General features: G+C 37.2%; 1 protein-coding gene across 5 annotated transcripts in view; it reads right to left on the bottom strand.

Annotated features, from left to right (window-relative positions):
• The window catches only part of PARD3B (par-3 family cell polarity regulator beta), a 393,890-nt gene that overhangs the window by 150,618 nt on the left and 215,756 nt on the right, over nucleotides 1–27,516 (bottom strand). For 2 of the 5 annotated variants that reach the window (XM_058839501.1, XM_058839498.1), the window contains exons 15-17: nucleotides 26,705–26,820; nucleotides 18,834–18,854; nucleotides 15,043–15,087 (exon numbers count right to left, since the gene is read on the bottom strand). In XM_058839501.1, coding sequence (XP_058695484.1) covers nucleotides 15,043–15,087; nucleotides 18,834–18,854; nucleotides 26,705–26,820 — 182 coding nt within the window. The remainder of the gene's footprint in view (nucleotides 1–15,042; nucleotides 15,088–18,833; nucleotides 18,855–26,704; nucleotides 26,821–27,516) is intronic. The other 3 variants (XM_058839502.1, XM_058839499.1, XM_058839500.1) reach the window with 2 other exon arrangements.

Below are 27,516 nucleotides of genomic sequence, written 5' to 3'. Positions count from 1 at the left end.
TCAGTTTGATCTAAACCAGCTACCCCGAGTAAGAACTAATATTGATATTGCCTGATACCACATGACTGTTAAATTTTAATCACTAGGTTCTTCGTCTGATTAAGCAATTAAGTTGCTTAACTGAAAACTACAGGGCAATTGATTTATATGAAGGTACTAAGAAATTCTGTTTGAAGTTTAAGAACAATTCCTCACCAAAGGTTACAAACACATGAAAGCTCTAATTGCAAAAGTATATTTCAGTATTAGTCATTCTAGTATTGTTTTCCTTCTGATTGTTAATAGTTGCTATTTACTACAGGAGTTATTCCTGGCTTCCCTTTTCTAAAAATCACTACTAAAACGAGCACTCTGTTCTGCTAATACAAATTACAGTGCAAGTGAAGACTCTCCATATGCTGTAAATGTCACTCATCATCAAACTTGGAGAAGAATTATTGTTTCTGCTTCTTTAGCTATAAAAACTTCCTTAAAATGTTTAATTTTCCTTCTTTCAATTTGAATTATAAAGTATTTGCTGTAACAAGATCAAAGATAGAAAGGAAGAGGTGGAGCTTTTAATGCCCAGTCATACAGGTCTGAAAGGAGCTATCATTGCAGACAGGTGTTGCCACTGAGGTCTGAGGAACTCTGAAATGAGCAGGGCTACCTGTGAGGTGAGAAACTGCTCAAATAAACAAGGAAAGAGTTTGCTCTACATTTTGATCATTTTACCATTTTTTACTCTAGGTGAGAAGATTCCTCTATTTAGAGTTAATATGAAGTACAACACACACAGAAGAATGTCAGAATTTCCCCAAAACTTCCCTAAAAAAAACCCCAAACCACCATGAAAACAAGGTTGTGTTGATCTGCACAAGCGGTGCTAGGAAGTTTTCTCCTACAACCCTGGGGTTTTCTCGTCAAACAGAAGTTAAATGAACACATGACTTTGGCTTGAACAAATCAGGTATATACCCAAATCTCTTAACACTGGTAACATTCACTACTACAATACACTTGCTCTGTTGCTTTGGCATCTTGCAGGGTGAAGGAGCAGTAAAAAGATGGGTAAGCTAATCACTGACACATAGCACTGGTGACTGCTCAGGTCACAATTAATTTTAAAAGATTACTGGTGAGCTCTGCCAGGAGGGGAAGAAGGGTAGAAAAAGCAAAACTAAGCAAGCAGAGAGTCTGTGGGATTTTATAAAATATTAAGTACTTGCTCTCAGAAAATGAATGTTTTAAGGTTTTTAGCTTCAATCTTGTGCCTCATAATTCATGACACTCCCATCCCCCTTTTATAGTTAAGATAATTAATCTTTTTATACTATCACTCTATATTGTTCCAAATCCAGAAGTTTGGTCCAGCACTAGCTGCTTAAACTCAAAGTGATTCTTTATAGCCTATGTGGTTTATGGACTACAGCAGAATCTTTCAGCATAGTGTTTGTTATATTAATAAACTTTTTTATTTGTTTACACATACAGTAATACTGTATCTACTACATACTAAATAAAATGCATAATTTATTTGCATTTTCCCATCTGATTTTCTGAAAAGGCTCATAAATTTTTAATGAACGTAGTTAAAGCAACAGACTATGTATTGAAATTATATATAAAAAATGATTTTAAAAGAGTACTATTAAAACTGCAAAGTAAAGCGCTTAGGCTTGAAAAATGCTATAACAGAGGTGTCCAATTCCTCTCTTTCTCTCTCTGTGTGCACATTCTAATAGACTTTCATTTTAGCTCCCAAATATATCATGATGATTTTATTTACAAATGTCCAGTTTCTCTCTTTCAGGAAAGGTCTAGTATTTTCTTCCACATGTAGAGCAATTCCCCTTCCCCCTCTGTACTGAGCACAGACTTGGATATCTGACATCAGTAAACAGCCTTCATGCCTTTCTCTAAGCCTTAGAAGCAAGGGTTTTTCAATAAACACTAATGACATCATTTTAAGACAAACACACACAAACTGCCTCAGTGACAAGGAACTGAAACAGGATGATGAAGATTCAGCTTCTCAAACCTTCAAACTTATATTCTTCTAATTAAAGTGTTTTTATAGAAATTTTTCTACATGTGGGGTGTTGGTGAGGATTTATCGGTTGTCACTTTTTTTTTTGGTTGTTTTGTTTTTGTGGGGTTTTGTTGTTTGGCTGGTTTTGTTTGTACTTAAAAAACCAGTTTCATTACTGCACAGCTGGTTGCCACCTTTTTCTTCCCCACTATCCTAGATCAACACAAGCTGGTATCCCCTTCTCTCTCAGTCCCTTTCCCACATTGCATCTTCTCTGACATACCCAATCTCCCATTTCCCCCGTTCCCAGCACCCTTTTCTAGCTCCCCTCCAACTCTTCTAGTAGCTTCCTATCTTCCCAGCCTCTAGCTACATATTCCTACCTTTTCCTCTCCTAAACAAAAACAAATATCAGAGTTATTTTAAGAGACAGTAAAAGAACAATCTCTGTCAAAAAAAAAGCAAATAAAGCCCACGCTTCAATTGACACTTGAATGGAAAGTTTTACTTCAAACGGCTCCGGTTTCACAGAATCAGTAATGGGATGTGTCACGCATGACACTTAACAGGTGATAACATTACTGCACACTACACCCATACTCTGTACACAAAAAGAGAATAGGAAACCAAACCTGAGTAAAGGAGAGCAAAGGGGTTTTTCTTCTGAGATTTAATGAATTATCCATATTTCCTACAGAATGGCAGAAAAAGAATGACTGCAAGAAATCGTTTTCTCCTGTATGTTTTTTCTTTAATGTGTTTGCTCTTTTAGTCTAAATTCAGAATGAGAATTATTCTTTGCAGCTATTTTGTGATGGACATTTCAGTCATAAGCAGTGAGTTATTCCATGCAACTACTGACAAAATTTAGTCTTTCATGTAATGTTCATTTTTTTGGTAACTTTAAAATTAAACTACTGTGCTATTTTTTAAAAAGGAATTAAAATCCAGAAGCTTCGATCAAACAATTTTGTCATTTTGCTTTCAGAATTAGGCATCTGAGAAGATTATAAAGCAATAAAAAAAGAGGCATCTGATTAACTACACTATATTGAATTTCTCTTTTATAACATCTCTGTTTGTCAACAGCAGCATTACAACTGGCAACCAAAAATACAACTCCTTTTTTGAACACAGGAATTTATGCCAACTGCAGATAGCAACAAAAACTGTAATTACGTGCAAGACCCAGACAAATCAATGCCAGATCCTCTGGTCTGGTCCTCCTGCACAGAAACACTTGAAAAGTGCCATAGAAAGGTAACAGAGAATTTATTTGCAAACTCTGTAAGTGCAATTGCCTTTCAGTAATACATGCAAATTTCTGGTGCTGAGTTCTAGTTTTGTTCTTCCCTGTTTGCCAGGTCCTGACCCCACTGTGGCACTAGAAATGCCACAACCCCTGTTTAAGATGCCAGTGCAGCAGTCAGTGTCTTGCTCCCATTATGACTCTAAGGAAACCAGCATTTTGAAATTGGGCAAACTGTAGAACTAGATTCTGACTGTCTCCATGGAATTCTCTACTTTTCCCTGAGGCCAAAATTCACACTGGATTAATGTCTCCTTCCTATCCCCTTCAGTCTGTGAACTGAGCAGCTCTAGAACAGGAGAAGGTCTACTGAAAAATGCTCTGCAGCAACAGTTAATGGGACTTGATTATGCCCTGCATGCTCCCCTGGTCCTTGAGAACCTGCAGGTGAACCTTGCAGGTCACAGATGTGCTCTCCTCACAGATGGACATTCAGCCCACAAAAGTTGCTTTTAGATAAGAGAACCACTTTGAAGATGGGGGAAGGATTAAGGAAAGAGTTTTCACAACCAAAGGTGAACAGTCAGAAAGGGCAGGAATCAGTTATAGATCAGCCTCAGTATAGATGTCACTCTACTTTGGGGAAGGAGGTGTGGAGGGGAGGAACTGGCATTTTAATTTCTTTATAAAACGCCAAGCAAACATAAATAAGTTTGATCTCATGTCAAGAGGGACCTTCCGTGCATTCATAGAGTTAAGGTACCAATGATTATCTTTATTATCTGTAGGCCAAATCAGAACCATCAGAAACCATATCACCCCATGCAAGACTAAATAAAAACAAATGAAAAATTTCATCTCTTAAGAGATCAGGCAGAAAAATGGGTAAACACAAAAGGAGAAAGCTTTTGAAAGGGCAGCATAGTGCTGTTGCCTGAGGTAAAGGGAAAGTACCTGCTGATAGTCAGTGGTACCTCAAGGAAGCACCTTCTACTTTTCTACAAAATGGTTTCCATTTGGGTTGTCACTGCTGCCCACAGAAAAGCTCTCCTGCTCTTAGGCTTAGTAGGACACTTAATTAGGGATGATATTCTTGGTACTTTTGGAGTGCTCTGTAGGTAAGTGCTAAGTAGCATTGCTGTATTGAAAGACCCACTAAAAATAATGTTGTTTTATGAGATGTACAAATAGCAGTGTAATTCTTTTCTTCAAAGTTAATTTCTGAAGCATATTGCACTGCACAGCTTTTATTACACAAAAATGTGTATTAATAAATAGCACCAGCAACCCATTTTATATAATAAAGGCTTATTTCAAATGTTATAGGAAGCAAACAATGTACAAGGTACTACTCCAGAAGTGAGCTGGACTAGAAATATCAATTACCTTCAAAATCCTTTTTATTGACATGGCAACATGATGGGATTTCAAAATAAAAAATGAAGGCCAAGAATCATTCAAAGTGGAGAGTTAAAAATGCTTCTCTATCAATACTCGAGTCTCAGAAGATAATGCAACTGGGAAATACACAGTATAACAAAATTAAAAAAAACCCATAAACAATCAAATTAACCACAAAACCAAAATCCCAAACAAACCCACAAAAGTTAGGTCTTCTTGGGGACTATGGAAGTTTTAACTTTCAGTCAACTAATTTAAAATAAGAAAAGTGTACCCTTCCTCTCTTCAGGCAGGAGCTCATTTAGTTCAGTGCTCTTCTTTCTACATCTCATACTTCATGCTCCAAAATGTAAGTTAGAGGGCCAGATGTATTATCTGGGAAGTTTTCCAAATTCATTAACTCCTTGGCATCAGTGACTTCAGGATACCCACTGCCAGCACTGAATATTATGCCCAGCAAAAAAACAGCTCCTGGAGGGAAAGGATTAATAAAATGAGGCATTCAGCAATGGCTGCTGGTCTCTTCGGTCGCTACAAGCAACTGAAAGAATCACAGTAGCTGCCAACACTGATCACAGCCAGTTTTCAGCACCTAATACTCTGAAGGTCTTTCCTGAATATCTGCATATCATTCACCACAAATCTTGAAAAAAACACAGGTATTGCTTGAAGGAACATGAAACCAATAGTCAGAGAAAAGACTGACAGGAAGGCTGTGACTGCAGCTCTAGCTGCAGAGGGTGGTAAATGTTACGCAGGGGTGTTAGAATCACATCATCACTTTCTCCTCAATTACAGAAGACACAGACTGAGGGAATTTGTTTTGCTTTCTGAAATGGATGCAGTCTGGCTGTCAACAGCTAAAGGACTGATGACTGAAGAGCCTTACAGAGCCCTAAAAAGGCAGGAGACACGATGGATTCACTTGTTGTTCTCAGCTTTCTTCTTAGGGTCAAGGAAGGAGTTCCATGATGGAAACCAGCTTACTATCAGTCATGTAGGCACTTTCATGAGCCATCTGCTCAGGCACCATCACCAGAGAAGCTCTCTGCTTTAAAGATCAACATACACCAAGAGGCCCCTATGATTTTAAACATTAAACTTGCTTTGCTGGCTGCTCTGCCTTCCTTTGATTCTTCAGTTTTAATAAAAAGCATTGATTTATTTACATTCTTCAAATTTCAAATATACTGTTGCTTAACCTTTGCTTAGGCCTAATGCCAGTTTTCTTGGGTTTCTGCCATCTCCAGACACTTAAAATTCAGTAACAATTCTTTCTGCATGTGATATTCCAGGATCCTGAGATACCAAGATGTCAGGTCCTAACAACCACTTCTGTAGAACTGCAGTATCTATTACCCTGTGTGAAATTCTGCACTAACACAGTTATACTGCTTTTTCTCTCAGAGATAGTTTTATTCCGGCACTCCTCCTCTAGATACATCCACCATATTTACAAGCTGTCCTACGCTCGTATGAGTCAGAAACAACCTGGAACACAAGGCAGCAGGAAGCTCCAACTCATAGCAGAAACTTTCAGCAAAGACAAGAAATGTGGCAGGCTCAGCACAGACAGTCACAGTGGAAAGTGTTGCCAGGTCTCAGGAAGAGAATGCATGTCCCAAACAGCCCACAGCTGGTAACTCCTGCCAGCACCACACTGGCTCCTAGAGAGAGGATTTCAGTGCACAACAGCCGGAGCTCTGCAGGCACAGCTCCTCCAGCCCACTGCAGGCCGGCACACAATGGACTTACCACAGACAGACACGCTTACTTCAAATACCAGCAGTTCTTACGTTGAGTGGATGCATTCATCACAACTGTTAAAAGTCTACACTTCATTTCATTTTATACTACTTCAACATTCTGGGGATTTTAATGCTCTTTCAATCTGCTTTGTTGAATTCTGCACAGAGCAATATTCGGCAATACCGACCTGGGGAGAAGTGGCAACTATGGAATGTGAACATCAAAACCCACCTCCAAGCCTCAGTTAATACAATATGCCCAGAATCACTTCAGGAAATGAAAGGGAAAAAAAAAAGAAAAAAAAATAGAAAAAATAAAACAAACAAACAAACAAAAAAAAGGTAGTATTAGTATTAATGCATGTCTGGAAAAAATACCTGTGTGTCTGATATTTCTTCCTAATCACTTTTTTCACTTCTGTGTCATAATGGAGCTGTAACACTGAGGAACTGCTGAGCTTGAAATTTCCCAAGTCACACTAAACAAAGTTCCTATCCTTTTCTCTGCTCCTAGAGCGAAGAATATTCCCCAAGGAAAAAAGGCTGTTGGTTTGCAATCCCTGGATGCAAACGATTCATACTGAGTAATACATAATTCCCATATTACTGAGCTGTGATTGAAAATAAGCAAATCTTTCACCGCTATTGTTTATTTTAGAGGACCGTAGTTTGGATATCTGCCAGATCAGGCCTTCTCCTCTGGCAAAAGGCTGTACTTTCTGTTATGCACTTGAAATTTATCCACATTAAAAATAAGGCATTCCTCACACACAGAATCTCTCTTTGGCATCTTGCTCTAATAAACTCATATCACAGCTTTAGCAGGCAGTTCCCTAGCTACGCATTCACAGGAGAAGTCTCTAAAGCTCCTACCTGCAGGAACTTTTAAGTTTTAATTCATGGTTCTCAAACGGAAGTATCTTATCTTGGTCCCCTTTCAGGGCACAAGGTTCCTTCACAGAGAAGTCCAAATTGTTTAAGACTTCCTTGGTAGATGTACGTGCACTTTTGCTCTTAAAGTGAGAACATGGAAAGGAAGGATTTTGCTGTTGAAGGCAGGGTTGGTTTACTACCCTTTCACAGTACAGAAAATGATCATTTTTTTGGTGAGATGGAGTGAAATAAATGCTTTTGTTTAACTTACGCTTTTACAGGGTCATTTACTCTCTAGTTCAGCAGCTTTCTGTGATCAGCTGGACTGAAAGAAACCCTGCGTAGGGTAGGGTAGGGAACCTAGTCCCTGTGGTTCTTAAGGAAAATTCTTCTTTCTGTCTGAGCTGCCTGTTCATTCCACCTGGCCCTTACCTTATGAAAGCTTCTCCCTGCTCATCAGACCCAGCTGCTTTCAAGGACTGCTCAATCTTCTCCCACTCCTTAGGACAGGACCAGACCCAGAGCACAGTAGCTCAAACAAAACCAGTCATAGTACACCAATAGCAAATAAAATCACACAGTCAAAAATACACAATACCAACTTTCACTAAGTGAAAGTGGCCATTAAGCAAAGCTCTCAGAAACTCACTTTCAGTTTAGTCCTCAGGACAATAAAGGAGACTCAAACTTGCTCCCCCACTTCTTTTCTTTCAGCACAAAGACATCTCTGAAGATCTGCAAATCTTCTTTCATCTGTACCTTCTCCCTCAGATGTGTCTGCCTACCCCCTCCACCCCAGCACCCCAGTCAACTTCTTCAGCTTAGGCTGATCCCAGGATCAAAAATGTCAGTTACAAAATCATTCTTCTCTTCTCCTGAACTTCTTTTTTTTTTTTGCTCCCTTGACTAAACCATTCTTTTTCGTAAAATTATTTCTCTGCTAGGTTAGCTTCCCATAAGAGCTCATCATGGAATTATAGGAATAATAATCCTGGCATAGAGAGAAGGGGGGCAGAAACACGTGGCTCGGCCTTTATGAATACAAGGCTATCATGGGATAACAGGAAAATATTCAGTCAACATGCTATTTCATAAAAACTCAATTAGAGGCCTTTGAATTTGCATCTGCACTGCTGTTGGTCTAAATTCAGTTTTGTTCTAGATCCTAAATCCCACACAAGAATATGGAGAGAAACAGGTTTCTCCTGCAAACTTGTTATTGTTCTCAGCAGATCAGATCTATTCAATTTAATAACTGTAATTCAAAGAAAGATCAATGGGCACTGCTCTATCATATCTTAATACAAAGCACACTTAGAGTCACAGAACACAAAGCATTCATAAAATCAAAGTGAATAAGTGATTTTAGAAAAGATTCTTACATTCTAAGGATTAGACAGCAGGGATGCTCTTGTTAAGTTTGCAGAGATTTACTGCTACTTTTTATTCCCTGGTCCTGCCACTGAGAAAGTGGTTTTATCCATGATAAGTGAAACAGTGTTAAAAAAATAAAAATTAAAAAAAAAAAAAAAAAAAATGCAAGTTTGGCATTTGAATTTAATAAGGATATAGTTTGACATTGTAGATATGCTGATTTAGTAGACAGCTGCCTTGCAGCTCTCACATCTATCCACGTGCTGAGCTTTCCTTCTACTGGCATGCAAGCTTGTCTCTCAAATGAGTGGTTCAAGGAGATCATCTCAGCACTATTCATTTTTGTCTTTCTTGTTTTAATTTTTGGCTGGTTTAGCTCTCTTAACCATCTCACCAGCTAAGCTGTGGGACTGGAATAAAGAAGAAATGGAAACCAGGCAGCTGCAATAGGAGGCATGGTGCCCAAGACTGCTTTATTCAGCAGCAGCAAGCTTTTAGATCAACATCACAGCATCAAACATCACCCTCAAGTGAGGGATTTTTATCTACAGACAATTTTCTCAGGACCTAACAAAAAAGGGGTCACAACAAATCATCATCACACAGCTAATAAAGTCTTTAAAAAAACTAAAAAAAAAGTAAAAAAAGCTGTCAAAGGAATAGTTACAGCTGGTGAGTTACTGGGAGTATAAAATGATTCTTCTCAAGAATAAAAATGAGTGCTTGTTTCCTTCCACAGAGGAGAACCATCTAACTACATTATCTGAGAGCTGTTTATCAGCCACATAGACCTGGCAGGCATGGGGAACTGTAAAGACCCCCAGCCTGACATTCAGAAGAGATTTTGACTTGCAGACTGCTTTTCACTAAAATTCAACAGTACAGTAAGTTAGTAAGTTCTGTTCATTTAGAATAATGGCTTGAATCACAGAACTTTAAGTGTCCAGCCTTCCTTTTCCTGAGTCAGTGACCAAGCAAACTTCTCATGCACAAATATATATAATTTTTGTGCAACTAGCTACGCTAATCAAGCCATCCCATTCCCTCCCAGCTGTAACCAATGAAGATAGTTACAACAACATATAACATAATATATAACACTATTATACATGTTAAAAAATAAAGCCCTTTTAAAAGGGTAACAATGCCATATTTGCACAGAGTATTAGGTAAATTAATGTATCCTTCTATGTTCACTAGACAAGTTGTGTTTAAAGAAAAAAAAAACAACAGAAAACCACAGCAGACAGGGATTCAACAAAAGCTGAGCATTTTAAGTTTTAGACTAGAAATTGTTTTAAACCCCAACAATATAATAAATTCAATGTAACATCCTTGACTTTATACTTTGCTAGACATAAATAAAGGAGAAAACATTCACTCCCCAAGTGACCAGAAGGAAAAAAGGAATCTTATTTTTTGCTTCTCAGCTGCATGAACTGATACATATTCTCAGATGAGAATTTATTTGGAGCCGTAAGTTCAAAGCAACACTTTGCTTGGAGAATCATAATCAAAGTTGATGATGATGATAATGTTGATAATAACAGGAACAACAACACTACCACAAGAATATAATAATCCAGGGAGAGATGCCCAAGTGAATATAACAGGGAAAGAGTGAAAAATCTTGCAGAAATATTCCCCACAATAAAACATCAAACATAACCCACATCTTAATGATTCAAAGCTTACAGAGGCGCGAGTTGTGGGTAATAGAGTGAACTGAAGCATCGTAGAAAGGTATTTCTGTTTGTTTTTGTGCCAGTTGCACTGAAATGGCACCAAGCATCACATGGGCTGAATGAAGGGAAAAATCCCACTGCACAGCTTCCAGTGACACCAGAGTTTGCTTACATCCAGTATCCAAGGCCAGACACATAGGTCAGGCTACACTGGTATTGTTGAGGTATACCGCAGACTGGGTAGTAGACTGGTCCTCTGCACGCTTACAAGAATGATTGAAGCAGCCAAGTGTTATACTCCTATTCTCAAAGAGAAATAAAATGAACTAAAATCAACCTTCTTTTCTCCTCTCAGAAATGCAGAGGGAAGGGTCAGATTCCATATGATATATGCTTTCAGTTAGTAACAAGGCCCTTGTTTGGATAGGCGCTTTATTGCCTATGTCAGGCAGCTCAGCCATTTACATGAGTCTTTTCTACTGTGGACCTAGTTACTATATAAATCCTTATGAACTCAGTACTAAACCCAATGCTCCCTTTGAAAATCTGAGCTTTTATGACATCTACAGCAGCAAGAAGGCTCATTTAATAAAATTATAAAGCCTGGCATAAGGAGAGGAGAACAGCACTTCCCTATCCACCTCTTCAACATAATTGTGTTACCTGCAAATCAAACTTATTACAATGGCACCAGCCTCAAACAAGCCCAGCAGCATGCAGTAAGCTTTCTGTAGTCTTTCCTAAATCCACTATTAACCCCCCCTAGATTCCTTGATTAAAAAGAAGCTTCTTGTGCTACAAAACTATGCATAAACCACTGGATTTTCCTGGTGTTCCAATAGCTCATGCTTAGCTTTAACAAAATCTCAGTAAAATGTCTTAATGCAGAATACGTCTTGGCATTAAAGGATGCAGAAATACACCAAGACCTTTAACCTAAATTATTCCAAACTATCTCCACTTTCCATCTGAACTGCAGTTTAAGCACAACTCAGTCACCCACACATGAAGCAGTGCAGCTGTGATGGCACTGAGGCCCCAGGACAGCCTGCCCTTGCAGGATTTAGCTGCACAGCTGCCTCTCCAGGCCTTCTTTCCCAGAACACCAACCCTTACCTACAGGCTGAACAGCCACGTGGGAACTGCACTGGCAGCAAAATTAGCAGTAAGGGGCAGAGCTTGACCAGAAGCATCTTCCAACTATCCCAATGGGCCTTTTCCTACTAAAGTCCTAACCTTATCTGTTGCCATATGTTGTGGTTTAACCACACAGCATTAATTCAAATTCAGCTGGGTAACAGAACCACCCCCTATCACTCAGCCTTGCTGGTACTAAGCCATAGCCCAGTCACATGTTCCTCACATAGCAGCCGGCAAGAAAATAAGATCTTGCTCATCTTGTCTCAAGACTGTCTTGAAACACAACCCCAGCCAAAAGCATGGTCTAGTGACATTAAAATAAAAATAGGAAAGCTTTTTTGACCATTTTGCTAATTAATATGTCAGCGCTCATAAAGAAAGACTCATCAGCTTTTCTCCAGCACTGCATCATCTGAAAGAGCTGTGTCAGCAGAGACCTCAGCAGACATTCAATACATATTAAAAAGTGGTCTGAGCAGTAAATCAGAACACAAAAAAAGAATTCTAGAAAAAAATTAAAATAGCTGCAAAAAATTCAGTACTCAATTTCAGTATTTGATATAAATCAGGTTATATTTGATATGCAACCCTTGCCCTTTATAAGGGATATTCTCTTAACTATCCTAGAACTGCTTTTACAAAAAGGTAGGAGTTTATGAAAAACTAACCTAAAGCTGCTGATTTTTCATCTTTGTGAATTTTCAGGGATCTTCTCTGCTTTACAACAGAGGCACCACTTCTGTCTGCTTCTCATTCTCATCATTTGTATTGGCATACCATTGCTGAGCACACGGGAAGGCAGGAAGGTTACAGGGGACAAATTCTTCTTACAGGACTCAGAGAAGTTGTCTTACACACACACACACAAACACACACTCAAACACTCTGAAATCTGTTTTTTTTCCCAGAAAAGAACCAGGAGGCTGCGTCAGTACAGAACTCCAGTGCTTTTTCTGATGGCACTGTGGAAAATATTTTCAACACTAAGAACACCTGTAACCATGGTCTTCCATCCAGCAGGATGAAATACAGGCCAGGTATGACAACCAGAAGTCACAGGTGGATTTCTATGAGGGTCATATATGTGTTTCGAACAAAGCTCCAGATATCTTTCCATAGAACATCCTTACAAGCTCATGATATGTCCAGACATACTTCTAAAAATCAAATCTGCTTTTGAAGGAGAGTGAGGGGAACAGAACTACTGCTTGTGGGTGCAGCATACAAAGAGACAGACGAGCTAGAGCTACAGATCTTTCTAATGCCTCAGTCTTACAGAGAATTGTGATAACACTTTTTGAAATTAATGCACGCCTCTAGCTCCTGCTGCTGCTGCTCAGTAACATGTACTATGTGAGGGATAAAGTAGCTGTTCCAAAAGCTGAGACTAAATGCTTGAAGAGCCACTGCCCCAGAAGAAATAGAAAGGATATTTCCCTAGAGAGAATTACTCAGCTGTGCATTTTATAGAACAAGTCATGTTGAAGGAGAGATAGGATAATTGCATTGATTGTTAGTAGGTGATAATTAATTCTGTAGAGAAAAACGTTTAGTTTCCTGAAGTCTAGAATAGAATGGAAACTCTTCATTTTGTAATGAGAAAATAACTGTGTTTTTTTGCTCGCAGCACAAGAAGTTGCAATGTCTTCCTTTTAACATTCTTAAGGTACCTACAGGAAGACAGCACAATGAATGATGTTTAAAACAGAAGTTCTGTGGTAGGACTGAATGCCAGACAATTGCACATATGACATATATCTCCAGAAAGCATAGAGTAGAACCAGAGAAAAAGAACACCATGTTCTTGAACAGACCTTTAAATTAAATATTTGAATGGAAAAATGTGGAAACCAAAATAGCAGCTTGATTTCTCTTTAGGAAACATTAGGAAATGGAACATAGAGAGCAGGAGAGATGGTTTTCAATGGTATTTGAACAGTATTTAATGTGGATAGGACCAATAAAAATAATTTACACATCAACTGTCTCAGAAGTTAGCTAGATTCTTTTATTCTTAAGGGGGAAAAAAAAGAAACACCTTGAGGAATCTTTGTATCTATTCCTTGGGTGATCTGTTGGCCACTGATTTTAGCTTATGAAGAAAGATCTTAGGTATATGTAAGAGAACTGTGAGGAATAAGTAAAGCAAACAAGTCAAAGTTCAATAAACATAGGTCCACATGTTCATATAAAATTTGTAGGTATCTTCAAACAGAAAACTTTTCAAAGTCAGTTTTCAAGAATCTGCAGAAGTGTGCAGAAGAAAGATCAAATGCTACTAAAAATTATATTACAAAGCTTAATGTATCTAAAACAATTGACTGCCAAAGAGTTATAATCTTACCCCTCCCATATTCTTTGATAGCAGTGAATTCCATTGATCTCTGGTAAACTCCATGATATTGCAATGTTTGTAGTAATTTTTCTGAACAGAGAAAAGCCCAAGGGCAACACCCTCAGCTTCTTCAAGTTGACAAGATTGTTTCTTTGAAGCTTTCACATTCCCGAAAGAGAAAGTTGAAAGATTTTTTTTCTTCCCAGGAGTGATAATATTACAAGACATATGAACTATTCCCTGATTCAGAAAGAGAATCCAAGAACTTCACAGGCTTAGGAAAGATGCCAAAAAAATCTAAAAAGAATTTGTCTACTAAGTTCAGGAAAAGGTCTTCAGATAAGGAAAATCCACACCAGAGAACTAAAGGACACCCAGTTGTACAGTGAAAGAATACCATAAACAATCAGGAATCTCATAGCTGACCTTCTTTTACATGAATTCAGCTTAGACCTATCATGGGAGTGGGAAAGGGATGTACAATGTGCTACAAAGGGGCAGGCTGAACCTTCAGGATTTTCTAACATCAGAAGACACTGCTGAATAGCTAAAGTTTTCTAGGAAGTTTAAGGTTTCTCATGTCAGCTTACCCACAGCTCATGAAAAATTACAGTCTTATGTGACATTGCCTTGGAAGTTTTTTTTTAATGCAACAGCTGCAAGCTGTACAATGCCATGGCACAGTTGGCAGAACTTATTTAGTAAGCAGGTACAGTTACTGCAGCATGTTTTTCATGTTTTTTATTACAATTGCCTGAAAATTATTGCTCCTTCACAAGCACAACAAAAGGAAAAGCTGTAACTTTTTTTTTTTACTCTGTAATATTTTTTAGTCTTGTCTTCAACATTCCTGGTAATGGAAGTATAACTCAGAGCAAGAAGAAAAAGCAAAGAAATACTTGTATTTCTCCAAGTGTGTATTGTTTAAGTCTCTATACTCCATAAGAGTGCACTTCCACTTATTTGAAAGTGCATTTTCTTTAGTTTACAACACCTGTACTGAAAAATAAAGTTATAGCTCTTCCTGAGAATGATTTGGCTACATACACTGCCTGGCTAAGAGCAACCCGTAATTAATCATTGTTCAACTTGGACTCAGTGCTTACAAAGTAATGCCTCAATTTTCAATTGTCTTCATCACCACAGTTTCTGGAAGCTGATTTCATTTACTGCCCATTCTACTTTCAAGTTGCTGACTTTTTCTCCAAAATAGGAGGACAGCTTACCCGATTTGTGTCCGGCCAACAAACCAACTTTGCTTTCATCTGCCACTGGAGAAATAAAAGAAAAGACACAAAGATCAGAAACTTATTTAAATTCACAAGCCTTTGAAACACTGTCAAATTATTTCAGACACAGCATCCTGAGTCTTTAAATTATAATAATCTAAAAAAAAGCCTTTCTTTACCTAATCCACATGGGGTGCTTCAAAGTCCACATATCTGAATCAAAGCCCTCTGAAACCAATAAAAGGACTACCAGCAGTCCTTTTGGGTTACAGATCAGGACCTCAGAACTTACACACTCAAAAGTGAGTTGTCAGAAGAGCAATTGCACTTGTAAATAACTCATCTTGCCAGACAAATCACAGGGCATAGGAGAGTTGTAACAATTTCAGATCAAAGACTTCAATTGTAAAAAGAATCCAGATGTGGAAACCTTCCCATCTGCAAGACATCTCACTGACTCATGGGACCTCTGCAGATAATAAGGTCTCCCAAACCCTGATCTTTTTAATGGCTTATGCATTTTTTTTTATGTTATATTTTGTCTATAAATTTGTAACTTTGTAGTGTTTCACATCTTATAAGAAAGATGTTTGCAGTAGCAACAATTTGCAGACAGTAGTGGAGAAGCAAATTCTGAATGTAAGAGGAGTTGGAAGTTCTGTTCAGTAACTTCAGTTTATCATCATATATCTCAAGAAACTAATTAAAATACTCTCCTGGAGGGCTGAGGGGAAGAACCAATCACTATTCCCTAAAATGAATTCTATGCAAAGAAACAGTGGTAAATGTAATGTTAGGGATGATAAAACAAGAACAGGAAATGAATGTTAGGGTTGAAATCTTATCCTTCAACTCTGTCTGCCCAAGCACTCCCTTATAACTTGCCTTAAAACATAATCTCTTTATATGATAAAATAAATTGTCAAGTCATACCAAAAATTCCATAAATGCAAACTTAAACAGGCTTTGTACAGTGGTCACTATAAAAAGTTTACACAGAGGGTTATCTGACATGATACCAGAACCTGCTATACCTAGGAGACAGCAGTACAGTAGTTACTGACATTTAGGAGTTACTATTGGGAAATAATCACAGTAAATATTTTCTTATATTGCCTCTCCACATTTAGGGAAGCTTTTACCCTCAAAAATCAACATCAGATTCAGGACTGGGATTCACAACTGTAGTCATGAATCCACAAGTGACCACTGGATCTCTTCTCTACTTCTGTGATCTAATTGTCACCTCATTATCAGCAAACTGACATAGTGCAGGGTTTTTATGGGACATAGGTACTAATAAAGGAAGACTAATTCTGTTTGCAGCATTATGTAGAGGTTCTGCTAAAAAAAATGACAATAAGACTAGTCAAAATTAGAAGTGCAACCAAAATTCAAGGAAATTCTGCACTCCTTGATCTTTCAATGTTTTTTAATCCCTGGAAATGATAACTATAGAAGTCCTTGCTATGCAGGAGTTGATCTTATAATGCAAAATGACTGGACAAGGATTTACTATAAGGATAGTTCAAATTCCTTTTCCTGCTCCCTCCCCCCAGATTTCTCTCTAAGCAAAACAACTGTGGAAAACTTTGGTCCTAAAGGTTAGTGTTTTGACAAGTTATGATTGTGTGAAAACAAGGGATTATAATGGAAACTGATTCACAACCTTAATTATAGCAGTCACTAGTGGCAACCAGTATAATGTATGGTAATTACTTAAAGCAGGTAATGCTACAGTACATAGGAACTTTAAGAAAAAGACAAAACCCAAGGTTGACAGTATTTTTTAAAAGCTATGCTGATGACTTGGTTTGCCTGAAACTAAGTTTTACATTATTAAAAGGGATAAATCCATTTAACTTAATCATACTCTACACACCAGCTTCACACACAAAAATTAGATTTTAATACTGGAGGGAGAAAAGGAAGAATAAAATTATTAAAAAATGAAAAATAATCTTACCAAAATACAAGGTTAGCATTATGAGTTTAAGCACACACGTGCACAAAATCTGGGAAATGCAAATATTAAAGTTCTATATCAAAGTTTGAGCAAAATACGTGTGCACCTCCACAGGGCAGTTTTAATTTCATGGGTTATTATGCTTAGGCAGAGCCTTCTAGGATGGCCATCTTTCATTAGACTGAACAGAAGTAGCCCAGAAAAGTCCATTGGATAGGAATCCCATTCCTTCCCTTGTTTCCCCCCAGAAACAAAGAGAAGACAACAGAAAAAAAAAAAACAACCCAAAACCAGAAAAGCTAACAGAAGATATGTATTTGTATGCTGAGGTTGAAAACTTTGCAACTAAAGATTTCATTGAGGGAGTACATGGGACATCCTGTTCCACAAAATACCACTTGAAAACACCTCTTTGCATGTTGTTCAAAATTGATACAAACATTCAGTTATGACAAAAATAGTCCTTCTCTAGTTATTGACCTTTGAAAAAACGCAAAAACTAAGAGGAATTTTTTTCCCAAGATTATACTAGTTTTGGCCTGTCTTTGTAGAAAATCACCTGAAAGATTTTAAACGAGGAAAAAATAACATCTACTCTTAAAATTCAAGTGAAAAGTATTCTAATTATTTTTATATTCCAACATCAAAAAGTAATTACTTTGCAAATAACTGAAATTTTTCAGTTCAAGAAGATCACACTTGGGAATATACACAAGTAACTATTTTTATGAAGACACTAGAATTACTATATACTCTTGAGCTAGAATTATTAAATGCATAACATCTCAAAAAAATTGAAACCGTCAAATCTGGGGACTCCAAAGGAAAAACGCAAACAAAAATCTGGGAAGGATTCAAACAAGAGAATAAACAGATTCACAAACAAGAAGATACTTCCCCTTAACTTGTGAATCAAATACTTCACATTTTGAAATGTCCCCGGAACCCCAGGGATTTGTTAGTTCACGAAGTTAGTAATTTTTGTCTATAGAAATTACTCCAGCTCTTTTAAAGTAACATCTATTATTTAGGAACCACATTTTCACCACAGAAACCAGTTATGCATTCACTGTCAGTACTCAAAGTAATTGCTGAAATAAAAGATGAAAGAAGTTCTACAGCTACTTAATAAAAACACGGACATTTGGGGGCCTAGCAAGACCACAGATTATGAAAGATGGACTATTACTAAACCAAACAAATCTGCCCAGCTGATACTTTTTTTTTAAAACGATGCCAACAATTACGACAGAGGGTAAGGAACCCCATCTCTTTTTGCCATGAATGATCAGAGCTTTTTAGTATTTCCTGTGGTAATACACTGGAGCGCTGTTTTGCTTCAAGAAAATAAACAGCATTGTTTAGCAACAGTAAAAGCACCCAGCATGCTTTCGTGTCCTTCACATAAATGTTTTGACTGCCATTTCTGTGCCCTACTCAAGGTAGCCAAGGTAGCCATTTCATTTGAATTGCATGATTTCCAATGGTTTAGTACACAAAAACCTTCTGTACTTCCCAAAGTTTGTGTCAAATCCAGTCCAGGCTTACATACAGGCCAACAATCTAGTTCTAAACTGTGGTTTAGAGAAGAACAAATCAATGCTGCTGCCAGCTGTCATAACCAATTTCCCTCCTTCTGCCCAGTCCAATTGCATTATTTTTCCCCAAACCAGAGTCACTACTATTCACACGATACAAGGTGCTGCTATTCAGTTTAAGTGATTCCTTTGTGAAGGATCAGTTTTGCACACTAAGAGATTCTAAAAAATCTTCTAAACATGTGAAAGTCATGTGTGTTTCTGCTGGACAAACTGACACGTACCTTTGAAGACCAGCTGCAGTTCTGCGCTCAGAAAAGAAGCAAACAAGGATTAAAATTACAATTAATGAGGAATAATAATGTAAGACACTGAAACACAAAAGAATTTCCTAGAAAACACATTTCCTAACAAACACCTTTATTAGTTAATAGGAAGTCAAACATAAATTTCTTATTGTACATGAATCCATTCACAAGGGCTGTATTCCCAAACTACTTATATAAATGATATATCCACACTTCTCTGAATCCAGCAGTTTATATGGTATAAACATATGATAAAAAAGCAAAGCCTCAAATGGGTCACTGTTTTTTCCTGGTGAACTGTAACCTTACTCAGCCCCTTCATCATAACAAAGACAGTGCACCATCAATTAGTTTTAGTCAGTGATAGTGCCAAGGACATAATTCTCCTGCCGGTTTTATTTTCTGGGTGAAATGTTTCCCCATCCAGGAGCAGCATAAATCACTTGGTGAAACGGTGCCAATTGTTTGTCTCACAACCACCACTTAGAAAATGCTGCTTCCTGTTCTAGGTTTACCCTGAAGTGCTACATACAAAGACCACAGGATAAAATCTACAGTAGCAATAAAATGTGTGTATCAGGAAGGGTAAAAAAATATTTTCCTTCAGTAATTCCCTCTCTCACCTTTCCTCCATGTAAGGGCATTTGTTCTGGGGTGACCTGGGTATCCACCAGCTACTCACTCTTGAAGGTTTAGGAGTCCTTAATAGATTTCTGCTCACTTCAGTGTTGAAAAGCCCAGAGACTACCAAAAAGCTTGCACAAGGGCCAAGGAAAAATTATACTTATGAAGTAGGAAAGAAAAAAAGAAAGGTAAACCTTTTCCAAAATGGCACCTAACACAACATTTGGGATGCCCTGTTCAGTACATTCAAAGAAAGGAATAAGTCACATAGAACCATGATTCTGGATTATTTTTTCTCTCCTGTACAAGGTTTTCTTTAATTAGGTTTTTCAGAAAAATTTTGTTACAACTGATTTAATACCTCAGTTCAATTGTATTCAGAGAAGATCCCCAAGGGATACATCTTGTGTGTCAGCACATGAGAATGAAAATGCTTAAGCTTGCATTTGCAATTGCTACTACTTGTTGAAGAACCAGCAGTACAGTTGAGGCTGTCCACTGAGCACATTTAGCTTTAAATGGAAGTTTTTCTCCTGACAGAAAAAAACATTGTTTTACAATTTCCCAGCCAGCATGATACAAATTTCTTCACTTTCTTGTAGTGCCATAACTACTTGTTCTTGAAGGTTACACTGTTAATTGAGGCCATCACGGCTTCTTTTACACTTTTGTTGTCTTTTCTTATCCTCTCTCACCTCTGTTCCAGAGAAACCATACTAGGCTAAAACTCCCCCGCTGTCTTCTGCATGTCATTAACACTTCTTCCAAATTCCTAGGGTTAAACTACAAGTTCTTAATGTAATCTGTCATTCACTGATTGAAAACATTGATAGGGAACAGATTTAAGACAAAGTTTAGACAACATATTTATACAAGTGTTCTTAAAAGTTACTTCATTATCATCTTTACTTTCTTGTAGTAGTTATACATTAACTTAATTGCTATTAAGCAATTAATTTTCTCCCCCTAACACTTTAATTACTAACTGCCTTAACAGATCTACTCAAACTTATGCTAAAGCAGCCTAAAGAAATACCACCTCAAGCACGTGTTACACGTTCTAGCTGTGTCACCATCACAGTGCATACAATGCTCTCAGTCTGCTCCACAACAAACCTCCTTGAGTCCTAGACAATTTATACAAAACCAGTCCAAACAGTTGATATTCTCTTCTGCCCATTTCTCCCCTTATGCTGCAACTCACTGTCTCCTCAACTGCACTGATTTGGTATAAAACTGAGTAACAAAATTAGCCTTGTTAAAAGCCTCACTTTTCATACAGAGAAAACCTAATTTCCATCTCATTTCAATTCAGTTAACAGTGTCCCTATCACTTAAGAAATTATTTTGTTTCATTTCTGACTTACAGATCTTGCAAACAGAAATCTGAAAGTCATTTAAACTATGAAAATGGTAGTGTGTTCATTTGTAAAGACTGATTCTGCAGAGAGCCTCAGAAAATATACATCTAGTCTGACAGTACTAGAAAGCTACTCATGACGTAAGTTAGAATAACATTAAAATCTCTTTTGGCCCTTGATACCAAAGATAATCACAGCCATAAGCGATATAGTTTTTCCTTAACCCATAACATTTTTGTTTTTGAAAAGTCTTTCTCTTCCAAAGATGATTTTTATATTACTGTTATAGGCCAGTAACATTGAAAAGAGTCTTAGAATTCTGCTCTGTCTTCTCCATTTCCTCATTAGTGCTGTAACAAACCTAACTAGCTCCTAAATGCAGTTCTGAAATTGGTTTCAAGTCAAAGCAAACAAATAAATGTGTTCCATACATACAACATGGTAAACAAAACAATGACTTTAAAATACCAAACTACTTTTTGTCCCACTAATACCATAACTCTCACTAGGGACCTCCCAAATGTACTCTTTTAATTGTATTTGAATCCAAACATTGCTTGAAAGACCGATCTTCATTAGCTCTGTCTGGTCCTCATTTGCCTATGTTTTGAGATAGTTATTTCAGTTTACAGAAATTACACTCAGAGTAACAATAATCTGCTTCAGAGCAAACCATGAAGCAGCTAATAGCATCTTGATTGCATTTTCCACATCCTTCTGGATATGGGACATGGGTTTCCCTTTGTTTTGAAGCATTTTAAAAGTATGAACTGTAATGGAATGCATCCCCTCACTAACAAAGAAATTAGCATTTAGTTAAATACTTGCTTCCTTGCAGAATACTGCATACCTTATACCTTGCACATTTACTTGTTAATTATTCCTAAATAAGTAAGTTGCCCCATATTTTAATAAATATGCCCCAAGGTTAAGGGACTCCAAGTATGTCTAATGATGTTTCAGCAAACAATATTTCACTCACATTTAAAATCAAGTAAAGGACATACCCATTTCTTTAGGCTATAGAGCTTAATCAGTTAAAATTTATGGGGTTTTGCCTTTGATGGGGAAAAGAAGAGGGAATTAAGCAGCACCTTGGGATAGTGGTCATGGCTTATTATACCAACATCCTCAAATATAAATCTACACGGTACTTTGCCTGAATTGATGCACAAAAAATTTGCTATATATTCATATGATTCAATTTCATGTTGCTTCGGGTTAAAACAAGCCACACTTTCATGTGTTTGCATACAATTCCCATGGCTGTAGTTTTTACAGTACATTTATGCACAGCCTAAATCACTCCAGTGCATAAAGATTTATGGAAAGTAAGGGTGTTGGAGATAGATAATAAGACACCTTCTTTCCATTCGTTTTCATAGAGCACACTGATTTACACTTTCTAATGCAACATTAAAAAACAATTTCATATTAACATTACAAAAATTACCTTTTTAATATAGTTAAAATAACAAACACTATTGAAAATGGATTCTGACAAAATATTATATAGAAATTCTTCTCTAGAGAACGGTGGTAATGTAAGGGAAAATGTGTGTGTATAGAAGGTTGTTAAAAGAAAGGGAAAATCATCCTTCCAATGATTTATTTAGAAGCCATTGATTTCTTCATTTTCAATCTGCTGTTAAGTTCCAAAAAAGGTGTTCCAGTTCATTGTGAAGGGAAAACACAACGTTGATTTCCACAATTTTTTTATTTTGTTTTGCTTATTTTTAACACTATGTTCTAAGCACAAGTGCAAGCTTCGCATGCAGTGAAACTCTGGTCAGTACAAAGTCAGACTTTGTTTGGTTCTGCATAAATTCTTGAAGCCACACTTAAAAGGGGGATCTTTGCTTTGCTAACATATGGATGACCATGGGTGAAAAGCAAAAACAGAAAAATGCAACTGAGAGGATGTATCAGGTACCAGGATCAGCAGAAGGAAACAGAGGGCTGTGCTCTTTTTATCAATACCAGTTCAAAACAAAAGTAGGGAAAGGCAAAGAAATATCTATCATAAGACACAGGATATGAACTCTGCCAGTGATCCAGAAAGTGCTGTCATTATCTCAACATAGCAGCAGGGAAGAACATTAAGACTTATAGCTGACATGGAACTAATCTGTAGCCTATTACTCTGAATGAAGCTGTAAATTTTGAGAAGCATTTGATCTCTGTGGAAATGATGGATGCTAAAACAGGGAACCAGTCACCCTGCCCCATATACTCTGCACAAGGACATCTGTACAGATGAGGCAAGTTCTACTCATTTCTGCAAAACTAAAAAAATTATTTCCACTACATGTGCTTTTTCTATTTTTTAAAAAAAATTCTACAATAGTAACTCAATAGCATATGCCACTTGCTTTTATTTTATTTTTTCAAGTAGGTTCAATCAAGGACTAATTCATCTGGAAAGAAACTGAGTTCTTGAAATACACCAACTTCAAGCAATGCTACTTTTGGGTTCATGCTATCTGTGAATTTGGCAGGTAAGACTTGCGTCAGTCCACAGGACTCACGGCACGACAGCCTAAACAAGCAGGTGGCAGTGGTTCCTACCCTCTGCTCCTGTCCAGCTGCCCAGCCAACAGCCCTGACATGCAGCAGGTGGCAATAAACTAAACTCCAGCTGCCCCACTGGCACGTAACCCACAGCTGGATATGCCAAGGTCCTTTCACTGCAGGGTTTGCAGGAGAGTGACAGCAACAAACTGACGCACAATGGTAGCAGTACAGAACACTTTTTAATCACCCATCCTCACTGCCTCCTATCATTCACTGAGGACATTAATTTATAGCAATTATTATTTTGTAAATAGCTATGACTGGAAAGCAGATTAAACACTCAAAGGTTTCTGGGCCTAAATATATATAAAACTGAAAATATAAACACCAATGTTAAATGAGTTTCCATTGTGAACCTGTGTAATTATAGACTAGTCTTTACTTGACAGATTTGCCTCTTGTATATACGTCAGCCCTCATCAAAGCCAGGAAGACCCTTACCATACCATTTCACTAGCACCCTAATTTAATGAATGTATTATTTTCGATGAGATTCACAATCCATATCTGGATTCATATCCATTATTTGCATTTTCTTCTTTACCCACCTTTGATGACCCTTTGGATGGCCATGTCATTAAGCAATCCTGGCCTTTGTAATCTTGTAATTAGGCAATAGGTGCATTATATACATTTCAAGGTGAAGTAGAGTGTTTCCTAAGTGAGCAGCAGTACAGATTTCATATTTATGCCCTGTATTAGATCAATTCTGTTGTCTGCTGAATTTGTGATTGTCATTCTGGGTCACTAGACCCAACCTCTGAGTGATTTCACAGATTTGTGGAGACACATGATTCAGAGACTACTTGGTTTAAAAAAAAAGAAACTGCATCAAAATCACCTGTTCTAAGGTCTCAGAGCTCTCCTCCTGGACCCCAGTTCTGTGGTTTTTTCTGTTCATCCTATCATATTTTTTTTTGAGAGGACTGGCAGAACTTGAGAACAAAAGAAAAGTAGTAAGTGGACAGCATCCCATGAGTACTGAAAAAATAGGGTCTAGAACTTTTCAGAGAAAGGACATCTCTCCTTTGTTACCAAATTTGCTGGAAGATGACTTCCCTCTTTCCTTTTTTCTCAGCAGTGCACTGAAATCAGTAATGGGTACACAGCTGCATGTTGGGATGAAAAGTTACTATTGGTCACGATTGCAGGTAAGTAAGAAGCAAGCAAAAAAATCCCTAAGAAAGAACTTTGTTTTCCCAAAAATCCACCCTGGAATATGTATTAAATGAATGCTCTATTTGGAAGCACATTTTTATATACCAAACTATTGGGATGTTATTTGTATTTGAAACACTTTATATTGCAGTTACTTCACTTGAGATTTTCATGTTTCTGGTCTGTTTCCTCTTTCAGACAGTAGCTTCTGCTTAAAATCTAAAAAGGTGGAAAGCCAAATACGGTACTTCCCTGCTTGCTAAAGAATGACTGTAAAAGGCCCCAGCTTTCATCTTCCTCACTTTCATTATTTGCCAAGCTATGTGCAAGGAATTTTACTCCATCTATTGTTATTTATAAAACAATATGGTGCAGATCTTTCACAGTCCCTCCTGTTCTTTACATGAGTGTCTCAAGTACATTTACCTTCACATATCCAATCAGACTGGCTATTACCCTTTTTATTTTTTTACTTTTATAACACAAGGGGACTTTTCAACAGCTACCTTCTACAGGCAACAATTTCTGAACACTCTAAAAGATACATTTGTATCCATTTTTAAATTTTTTGCATCTAATTTTCTTTTAGTTTTTAGCCACCATGATTTAGTGACTCGTATATTCTCAAAGGATTGCTCCTGGGTGTCAAGAGCAGATAGCGTATAGAATTTGAAGTATGAGTTACCTGGCAGTTCTGAATGTGCTCTCACACACGCTGCCATTGCCTAATTTTACACTGATGCTTGTGTGCATTCTTTCCTGGGACTTCTGTGGGAGCTGGAAGCAAATCTTTCTAAAAAAAGGCTCAGTAAAGTTGAACATTCATTTTTCTAGTAGACTACATACAATATATGTTTTGACTCAAGTCTATAAACTGAGTCATTTTTTGAGGAGCATTTTCATTCTTTAAGAAATATCTAATCCATTACTCTTTGTCAAAACAGTGGAACAGAAGAGCAAGCGACCTATACCTATTTTTTCTGGTCATGCAGTAGTGTTATAATTCTGCCTTAAGACCTTCCTTCAATAATTCATATCCATTCTTATGCATTTCATGCATTAATAACTGTCTGGCTTTCCTTACATGCCATTAGAGGAGTACACACATTTAATATTACATCAAAATATCCTGTTAAGATTACAATAAAAATCAACAATACAAAACCTAAGACCAGTCTGGAACATTTAATGGAAAAAAAAACCTGCAAGGTAACAAAAAGCTACCTTGAAACCATGTATGAAATGAATCACTTTCTATTAATGATGTCCCAAGTCTGATCCACCAAAGCACACAAATCTATTATTAAAGCTATTCTAATGGTAGTCCTCAAAATTTCCCCATCAACACTGGAATTCAGAAAAAAACCCAAACAAACAATGGATAAAGACTGAGTGTGGCCAAGAAGAATTAAAAGGAAAAAGAAAACCTTATTTGGTTTTCTTTGAGACATAACAAGCTTTCTTAAGCCCTCATAAAACATGGTGTGGTTTTCAGCTGCAATAACCCTTCAGTCTTCCACCTGAAAATGCTTTCCTGGTATAGAAAAAGCATTTTACTTTCTACTTCACCCCCTGCAAGATTTCCTGCACAACACTGATGGACAGAGAACCATAACCTTACACTCTTCAAGCATTTATAAAATCTACTGCAACACTTTGAATTCCTGTGTTTGTCATTGTCAATAAAGAAATAAACACCTTGTGTCAGGAATGCTACCCTTTGTCCAGTGTTGTTTTACAATCATTTATATTCTATAAAATAAATTACTTCTGTGATTGCTGGTTTTGCTTTATATTCTAGAGATACAAAACTTGTACAGCAATTCTTTCTGCTCATTATTCCATCATTCCCCCTTTTCCTCAGCTAGGATTTCAATACAATGGACCTTTACAAATAACACCCAACCAAACCAAACCAAGGAAAAAACCAACAAACTTTCTTCAGCTCCAATAAAAAGAGTATTTGCAAATAGCTGCTAGAGGAGGCTGACCATTGTCCCCATCACTGTAGCTCCTCTGCAGAACTTACTCCCTGATGTGAGTGTTAAAGAAACAAAAGCAAGAAACAGAGATGGTACAGATGGGCTAAGGCTCAAAAGCTGACCTATGTGTCATGCCAGCCCTTCTTACCCAGATCCATGCTTTTTGAGGCTTTCAGATTAATTGATTCAGACTGTTTGGCTGGTGTCAAAGACCTGAAGTTGATGTGCTGATCTGTTAAATGCACTGCTGAATTTCTGATAGGGCTGTAGGAAGAAAAAAAAAAAAGTTACGTAAAATGTTTAGGTACCAGTTCAAACCACAAGTGAACTAATTAAAGAATGTACAAATATACATGTGTTTCTTCCTACAGTTGCTTACAGGATGTATTTTCAAAATCAGATATTGATCCTCAACTCCCTTTTCTGAGACTTAACACTTTCAGTCACCTGGTTTCCCATCACAGATGGAAATATAAATGTAAATGATTAGTAATAATTTTCTTCCCATTTTGCTAGTTCTATCTAACCATGGCATTTCCAAATAACATGCTACAGAATGTAGGAGAAATACTGGCAATGTACCTGGATCAATTCTACTGCATCTGCTATTATAAAATTATTTTATAGCCTTGTACCACTTATGCAGAGGCTGGAGGTCTTATGGAGAGTGCTATGAATGAAGAATTCCAGGGTGAATTCCAGGGTATTGTGTTTGGTTGCTTTGATTTTTATTTTGTTTTGGTCTTTTTTTTTCATTCTTTTACTTTAAGGCAACTTTCTAATCATTTCAAAATTGCGCCTGAGTGAAACTCCAAGTATCTTTCAGCTCAAAATGGAACACCTCAATGCAATCTGAAGTCTCACGTCTCTTTTTGATTAGAAACAAAAATTATTATTCTTTTAAGAAGTTTTAGGCAAAAAAGTACTAAGAGAAGCAACCAAAATAATTATTTCCAAATT

This window comes from Poecile atricapillus, chromosome 5 (genome assembly GCF_030490865.1).
Source record: "Poecile atricapillus isolate bPoeAtr1 chromosome 5, bPoeAtr1.hap1, whole genome shotgun sequence".
In the NCBI taxonomy this organism is placed as follows: Eukaryota; Metazoa; Chordata; class Aves; order Passeriformes; family Paridae; genus Poecile; species Poecile atricapillus.
The sequence above is the reverse complement of the archived record's forward strand: the minus strand, read 5'-3'. Positions and strand labels throughout refer to the sequence as shown.